Below are 8,989 nucleotides of genomic sequence, written 5' to 3' on the forward strand. Positions count from 1 at the left end.
CCAACAAGTCCTGTAATATAATACGGACTTACTCGGAGTCTCAAATCACGTCAAATAACATCGAAATTGTAATTCACACCTCGATTCAGATTTATGAGTTTCAAGCTTTTCATTACAAAACCCGCGATGAAACGTGTTAAATGAATCCGGAATGATTTCAAATTTGGCGCACAAGTCATAAATGACATAACGGAGCTATTCCAACTCTCGGAATCTCAATCCGAGTCTGATATCGATAAAGTCAAATTCACAGTTAAACTTTAGAAGTCTTTAGCCTTTAGGTTTCTAGTTTCCGTTAAATGGTGATAATTCAAGTTAGGGACCTCTGAATTCGATTCCGGAAATACGCCCAAGTCCCAAATCACGATACGGACCCACCGGAATATTAAAATAGTGATCCGGGTCCGTTTGCTCCAAACGTTGGCCGAAGTCAACTCAAATGAGTTTTGAAGCTCCATTTCATATTTTAATCAATATTTCACATTAAAACTTTTCGGAAAAATTTACGGACTGCGCACGCAAGTCGAGAAATACTGAAAGGTGCTATTCGAGGTCTCAGAATACATAAATGAATGTATAAAATTAAAGATATCATACTAGATCATCACAGTAATATGATTTTCTATTTACTACACATGAATTAGGCTTCAAAGTATACGAGCTCACCCACAACTAGCAAGATTATTGATTTGTTTTCTTGAATTTTCCCCAGGTGGATATCTTATAATATTTGGCTCGATAACATTGTCAATGATTGGGAGATCATTTGTTGTTTTTAATTGGTACGTATATTATTCTTGTTATACTAAAAGTTATCATAACTAAAACTAAACTTAAATTAATACAAATGGCAGAGCAATAGAGACGACATACATTTCTCTATCATACTTACTCTTCACTTTTTTCTTCCCTTTTTAGTTCCGGGATAAGATTCAGTTTTTTTAAATATAAGTTGGATGTAGAAAAAAAGAGGGGAGAGAGGAGAGAAAAAAGGAAAATGGTATAATTAAATAACTTGATTGGAAGCACTAATAATGGATTGTGAGCATTTTAAGGTGGAATATATATAATTTATAAGTAATTCTTATTTAGGGCGGGTAATATACAAAATTAGAATAATATTGATAAATAAATTTCAAATATTGTATAGGGACGAAAAAATGACAAAGCAAAATGTGAAAAATCACAATTAGAAAACTGGTTTCGCCACCACTAAAGCCCAAAAAAAGGACGATTAGATAATTGAATAATTGGTCCCTATTTAGTTTTGGAAAATTGAAAAAATGTGAAAATTCACAATTAAATAACTGGTTTCGCCACCACTAAAGCCCAAAAAACAATGGACGATAAGATAATTGACTAATTGGTCCCCATTTAGTTTTGAAAAATTAACCTTGCCCTCTAGTCTCTACATTTGATTTTTTTAAAAAACAAAAACGAGAAAGAGAGATAAATAAGGGGAGAAATAATAATGAACGAAGAGAGGAAATAATGGCTAGAAAGAAAATCCGCTATCCAACTAATATGATGTTATCAAGTTTAACATCTTAACATGGATTTTTGCACAATAATAGACTCAATTAGGGGAATAATCTTAGTAAATCCTTTAAAAAAAAAAGAGCAAGATGAGAGCATCTGACTATATGTTAGAGATAAATTAGGAGAAAGTATAAATCTTGAAACGGGTAAATATATTTAATTATTTACAAGATCAGAAAATATTTTCACCCAAAATGGTGTCAATGTTTTCTTTCCATCGAAAATAGAAAAATAAATTCTTTCATTCATATGTCTTTCGAAAAATGCATGGATTCGAAAAGCCCCGGCAAACCTAATCTCTTAAAGTATAGCCACCCACCTAATCTCTTAAATTAAAAATAGTATGTGAATATATATATATATATATATATATATATATATATATATATATATATAGTTCATGTATAATATATATATATAGCTGTGTTTAATCAATGTATAATCTATGTATACAGACTAAAAAAATTAAACACCGAATGTGACCGGCTATATGCCAACATTAATTAGGGAAGTCTTATGCACTATTTTACCTTTGTTTTCACTATTCCACTTGTGCTATTTGTTTTACATATTCTTCTTAAAGTGTTCACAAAAAAACCATTATTTTCTTACCCACTAAGCCTTTTTGAACTAAAATGTTGCTATTTTAAAGTGTTCATATAAAAGTAAGACATGTGTATGCTATAATAATTTAAATTTTGAGATTAAATTATTGGATAACAACTAATCTATAACATAACATTTTTTTCAGGTCTAAAACATATACACCTGTCTGTAAGTATAAGCAAATTAAAGATTCGAATTTCTTCTATGTACAGTTCAAAAGGGAGGAATTCCTAAACATTTGATGATCAGAATTAAGTATATTTTGATAAATTAAATATGTAAATTGTGACCAACAAGAGTTACGATGGAGTGTTAAGTATTTTTATATCTTTAATAAGATATTTCGGATTCAAATCCTGAGTATGAAGTCCCATCAAATCCAGCTTTCGTGATATTATTAAGTTTAGAGAACCTAATTTGCTTCTACTTTTCCTATTTAGCCTCTCATATATTATTGATACATGCATGAATCTTACTTATCAATAAATAGTTACCCCATCAGTTTTATTTGTGTGAACTACTTATTTGACTGAACAAATAAGTTTAAGAAAGAAATAAGAAAAAATTTAATTTGTAGTTCTAATTAAGCCATAATATTTGCGTGATTAACTTTTTGTTGTTGTAATTTATAATTTTAAACATGTCATAATATTTGCGTGACTATAAAAGTATCTCGTAAAGGATAAAATTAATTTTTTTTGTTTAATTGTTTTTATAATTTAGAGACGGATCATTTTGTTGTCAAAAATACGTGATTGGAGAATAGATCGTTACAAAAATATCCACTCCCTCTGTCCCAATTTATGTGGCAGAACTCAGATTTCGAGAGTCAAACTTCTTAATTTTGACCATGAATTTGACATAGAATCTTTAAATTTTTTGAATATAATTTATATATTTAGAAAGTACATAAGAAGTATCTTCACAATAATTAATAATTCAAAATATCTAAATGGCATGTGAAATAATCACGGTCAAAGAAAATTTTTTTGACCTCGAAGTCTAAAATGTGCCATATAAATTGGAGCAAAAGGAATAGTATATTCTGCAAATTGTAGATGACGGGTCGAAATTAAGAGTGTAAACATAAAAGAATCATGGTCGTCGTTCCAAAAAAAGTAGAGATTGTTAAATTCATAATAAATAAAGTGGATAAGAAATTCATAATAAGTAAAGTGGATTACAAATTCTTAATAAATAACAGAACAAAGTGCAATTAATAGCGTGTTTAAATGTTGTTAACTAACAGTGCTTTCAAGTATTTATATTTACACCATTAAATAAATTGACATACAATAATCGGTTACTCTAAATATTAAATGTAATAATTATTGAGGCTACCAAATATAGTGTTCCATATGGCTAATGACTAAAACGTTTTTAGCCTGTATGTACCAGACCTACATTATTTTCGCAACTTGTAATGGGGTTGGTGAGTATCTTTACTTTCACGCACTAATTCGTCTCATTGGAAAACATTATAGAGTTTAAGCAATATGCTTAGTCCGTGTAAGTAATTTTTATATTATTAGGTTATCGTTAACTGTGTAAATTATTTTGTTTTCAAGATTACATATTCTACATCTTAAAAAGGCTTACTTGTAGACATCCTTAATTAAGATAATTACTTAGTAGTGTAAAGAATTCTTTACACTAACGGCGTTTATTACTTCAACTTATCATTATATATAGGTGGAACCCTTTTATCAAAGAAATCATAATACACTCATCAAGTTATGGCTTCTTCATTTGTTCTTCAAGCTCCATGGGCTATCACAACCAACTTATCTTGTTTTCCTTCCTTTACAAAACCCTCACATGTTTTCCCACACAAAAAACCAAACAATAAGTTCAAAGTATCATGCAACCAAAACAATGAGGCAAATAATTCTCAAGAAAAAGTTGAAAGGAGAAATCTTCTTCTTGGTTTAGGAGGAATTTATGGTGCTGCCCATCTTTTACCATATGATGCTTTAGCAAGTCCCATCCCATCCCCTACTATTACACAATGTAGCACTGCCTTTATTGATGATGGCGTGCCTAAAATACCTGTGTGCTACACTTGTTGTCCTCCTATCCCGGATAAGAAAGACGTTCCTTGCTATGACCTTCCTCTTGTATCCGGATTTCGCGTTCGTCCTGCAGCTCAAACTGTAGATGACGAATACATAGCTAAGTATAACGAAGCTTATTCGCGTATGAAGGCGTTGCCGACAGACGATCCTCGTAGTTTCATGCAACAAGCCAATATCCATTGTGCTTATTGCAATGGTGCTTATAAAGTTGGAGGCAAAGAGTTACAAGTTCACTTCTCGTGGCTTTTCTTCCCTTTTCATAGATGGTATGTACGTGCTTTAATTAAGTATTTATATTCTATAATTTGTTATGCTATTCTCTTGTTACAAAATTTGTTGTTATAGGTACTTATACTTCCATGAGAGAATCTTGGCTTCCCTAATTGGTGACCCTACATTTGCTTTGCCATATTGGAATTGGGACCATCCTAAAGGCATGCATTTGCCTGACATGTTTGATGTCGAAGGTATTATATTCCACGTCAAAAGTACTAGATTCAGTTGAACTCGCTAACATTACACCGAATCCGCCCCTGGTTGTAGTTTATAATATTTGTGACGACAAGTGGAATATATGGCTAGAAGCCCTTTTAAGTTTTTAAAAAAGCTTTAGAAAATTTGACTGTCACCAAATTTAAGAGAAAAAAACTTTTAAAATTTGTGGTGTTTTAACATATTATAATATTTGTGCGATTGTAAAATATTTTGAATCTTATGGTCTTAACAAGTTCAAAACATTTGCGTGAATAATAAATCATCTCATTATTAAAGGTAAAAAATATAAAAATGTGAACTTTTTTTAACAGACTACTTATGAAAGTGTGTCACGTAAATTAGAATTAAGAGGGTAATTTTGTGGAATAAAGTGTCTATTCAGAATGATTTGTTTATGGTTAAAACAGATATATTTGTTTGTGGAATAAAAAGTCTATTCAGAATGACCTAGTCTTAAGTAAATAAAGTAATTCCATATCTATTATTTATTACTCCCCGTTTCAATTTATGTGAACCTATTTTCTTTTTAGTCCGTGCCAAAAAGAATGACCCCTTTACCTATTTGGAAACCATTTACCTTTATGCAATGATTTATAGCCACTCAAAATATATATGCCTCATTTTACACCACAAGTTCAAAAGTCTTCTCTCTTTTCTTAAACTCCGTACCCAGTCAAATAGGTTCACATAAATTGAAACGGAGGGAGTATAATTTTATTAAATTTTTAATCATAAATTTATATTTCACGTCAAAAGTATTAGTTTAGTCGAAAACAGTAGATCCGCCTCTGGTTGTAGTTTGCAATATTTGTGTTGACAAGTCGAATATATCCCACATCCATGACGAGAAGCCCTTTTAAGTTTTTAAAAATGCTTTAGAAAATTTGACTACCACGAAATTTAAGAGAAAAAAACTTTTAAAATTTGTGGTGTTTTAATATGTCTTAATATTTGTGTGACTTGTAAAATATTTTGAAGCTTATGGTCATAAAAAGTTCAAAACATTTGTGTGAATAATAAAACATCTCATTATTAAAGGTAAAATAAAAAGTTTAAAGTTAAATTATTTTTAAATATAAAAATATAATATTTTTTAACGGACTAATTATAAAAGTATGTCACATAAATTAGAACTTAGAGGTAATTTTGTGGAATACATGTCTATTCAGAATGGTCAATTTATGATTTAAACAGATATGTTTGTTTGTGGAATAAAATGTCTATTCAGAATGGCGGAGTCTTAAGTAAATAAAGTAATTCCAAATACACATATATGGCTTTGTTATATCCAGAAGTACTTGTTTGTATTTTCCTAATCAGTACACGACCAATTTATCTTTAAAAAAAGTTATTTTCATGCCTTGAAGCCTTCCTACAATTACTAGCTTCCTGATTATTTCGATATTAACCATTTTATTCTAATTTTCCTAATTATAGGTACAAGTATATATAACGAAAGGCGAAACCAAAAGCATAGGAATGGGTTTATTATGGATCTTGGTTATGCTGGAGAAGATGTGGTAGCAAATGATCTACAAAAAATGGTTAATAATCTCGCTATAATGTATCGTCAAATGATCACTAATGCCCCTTGCCCTTTGCTCTTCTTTGGCAAACCTTATAGACTTGGAAGTAAACCTAGTCCAGGGATGGGTACTATAGAAAATGTGCCACATAATTCTATACATAGATGGGTTGGTGATCCAAGACAACCAAATCAAGAAGACATGGGAAATTTTTATTCGTCAGGCAAAGATCCTGCATTTTTTTCACTTCACGCCAATGTTGATCGAATGTGGACAATATGGAAAACACTGGGACGAAAACGTAAGGATATTAGTGACCCAGATTATTTGGACACTGAGTTCTTTTTCTACGATGAAAAGGCAAAGCCTTTTCGTGTTAGGGTTCAAGATTGCTTGGATGAAAAGAAATTGGGATATACATTTCAACCAATGGATACACCTTGGAAGAATTTCAAGCCACTACTAAGAAAGAACACAAAAAATGTCAAGATTGATCCAAATTCAGTTCCACCAGCTAGTCAAGTATTCCCTATAAAGAAATTGGACAAGATTGTAACATTTTCAGTGGCTAGACCTAAAAAATTAAGAACTAAAAAAGAGAAGGAAGATGAAGAGGAACTATTGACTTTCAAGAATGTGGAATTGGATGTGAGAAAGTTTGTAAGGTTTGATGTTTTCCTCAATGAGGATAATGATGTGATTGCAAATGAGGTGGACAGGACAGAATTTGTTGGGAGTTTTGCAAATTTACCACATATTCATGATGATCCCAAAAAAGAAAAATTTCCTGAATTTAGCCTGGCTATTAATGAATTATTGGAGGATTTAAAACTTGAAGGTGATGATCTTGTTGTGGTGACTCTGGTTCCTAAAATTGGAGGGGATAATGTTTCCATTGAAGCTGTTGAGATCCAGCTGGTCCCTTGTTAAGCCATTGAGAAATACTATGTTTTGTATTTCATGTCTACTAATTAAGGTTTGAAAAACAAATAGCATGTTTTCTAGTATCAGAAGGTTAATCCCTTTTGATTATCGTGTAATGATGAAGACTTTAATGAATAAATGCTTTTGTTTTATGAAAAGGCTTCTCTAAACACTTTTATCTTGATGTTTGAAGTATAAAATAATCTTGATAAAAGGATTCATCATAAATTCCGGTAAAAAGTGTACTCAACAGTCAATAATAAGCGTCAAATAGTATCTTTTTAAGGCAGTCTTTTTTGTACATATATATTTTTCTTTACTTGCAAAGAACTTTGGAGACTACTTTTTTCATGAAAAAACATTTCTCAATCTTTTATACCATTAGTGCAGCTTAAACTTTCATAATAGGTTACTTACCATTTTATTATATTACTGTTTGTATTTTTATTATATTACTGTTTATATTTATTATAAAGATTTACTTGTAATTACTTTGCAAATAATCTAATTGTAAAAATATTTTTACATTATATAATATATTGTTTACCCGTAAAACGGTACAGTTGAATTTATATGATCCTGAAATAATATAATAATCAAAGAAATACGCAATACTTAGATTTGGAATGTAGATGAAATAGCGAAGATAGTGATTTCATGAACACGGTTTCCGAACACAGCAATGATGGGATCAAAAAGCCAGAGAGTGAAATTATATAAAGTTTTGTATAGAATATAATATATGTTCTTGCCAGAAATTTCGTGTCATTTACAATGATAACTGAGCTCACTATTTATAGTTATGTCTAGGGAAGAAGGTCCTAGGGTCGTGCCTTCCTTCAATGTCAATTATGAGGGTCATTGATGTAGATGTAACGTTGAGCGTAAATGCCAAATTCTTTGTAACGAACCGTCGCTCTTAATGTTGTAAAATATTCCTTAGTAATTGCTACCGGGCGCAGAACCTTTAATATACTTTTATGAACATTATCTGTTCCAGTGACAAACGTAGTGGCTACGTTCGGTCCTTAGCCATTCCATCTTGGGTTCCACGTGTCCTCCTTTAGTCAGCCACGCGTTATATCATATTTTACCCTTTAAAGATAGTCCCCCTGCTTTCCGGTGACATAACTTTGTGTTACCGGAAAGTTGGTAGAAACTCCTTTTTGGCGGCAATTACTATAATTCCCTCTGAAGGTCTATGACAGTTGATTAGATGCACGTCTCTCCGCATTTAATGTCCCGAACACGCGTCATCCCATGATTCAGCACAACTTTAGCTGGTTATCGAGGTAATCGTGGCCATGAATTTAGCCGGCAAAATTTTACTTATACGCAACTTTCTTTTCCTTTACGCTTCACAATTGCTTGAGTTTCTGATTTGCATCCTTGTTTTCCATCATTTTCCTAATTTTCTTTAAACAAAAATTCTTTACCTTCTTCTTTTCCAATGGCTTCTTCTTCTAAACGTAGTGGTTCTTCAATGAATAAGAACAAAATCAAGGACTCCGTTCCTCCAACAATGGATTCCATTATCCCAAGGAGGCTTAATACTGCAAAGGATTTTGAAGAGAAATTCCCTACTGCTAACCCTCGTACATAGGCTGTTAGTAGGTACTCTTCTTCCATTCGTCTTTCTAGTATCCTTGTTGTGAAGGAGGACTGGCACTGCAATGAGTTGGAAATCATTGCTCCTAATCTATCAGAGCGAGTGACCCTTCCCAAGGAAGGTTTTACATACTTTTCACGTATCCCTTTACTTTGGGTGCATTTTCTTTGAGAGGAGAGCTTGATTCCGTGATTGCGGAGTTTTTCCTTCGCTAC

General features: G+C 31.7%; 1 protein-coding gene across 1 annotated transcript; it reads left to right on the forward strand.

Moving 5' to 3' along the window:
• The first annotated feature begins 3,840 nt into the window (after positions 1–3,840).
• Positions 3,841–7,323, forward strand: LOC107786520 (polyphenol oxidase E, chloroplastic). Its single transcript, XM_016608009.2, has 3 exons — positions 3,841–4,486; positions 4,566–4,687; positions 6,153–7,323. The coding sequence occupies exons 1-3, from the start codon at positions 3,882–3,884 to the stop codon at positions 7,169–7,171; spliced, it is 1,746 nt and encodes a 581-aa protein (XP_016463495.1). The 5' UTR covers positions 3,841–3,881; the 3' UTR covers positions 7,172–7,323.
• Positions 7,324–8,989: the final 1,666 nt, after the last annotated feature.

This window comes from Nicotiana tabacum, chromosome 4 (genome assembly GCF_000715075.1).
Source record: "Nicotiana tabacum cultivar K326 chromosome 4, ASM71507v2, whole genome shotgun sequence".
In the NCBI taxonomy this organism is placed as follows: domain Eukaryota; kingdom Viridiplantae; phylum Streptophyta; class Magnoliopsida; order Solanales; family Solanaceae; genus Nicotiana; species Nicotiana tabacum.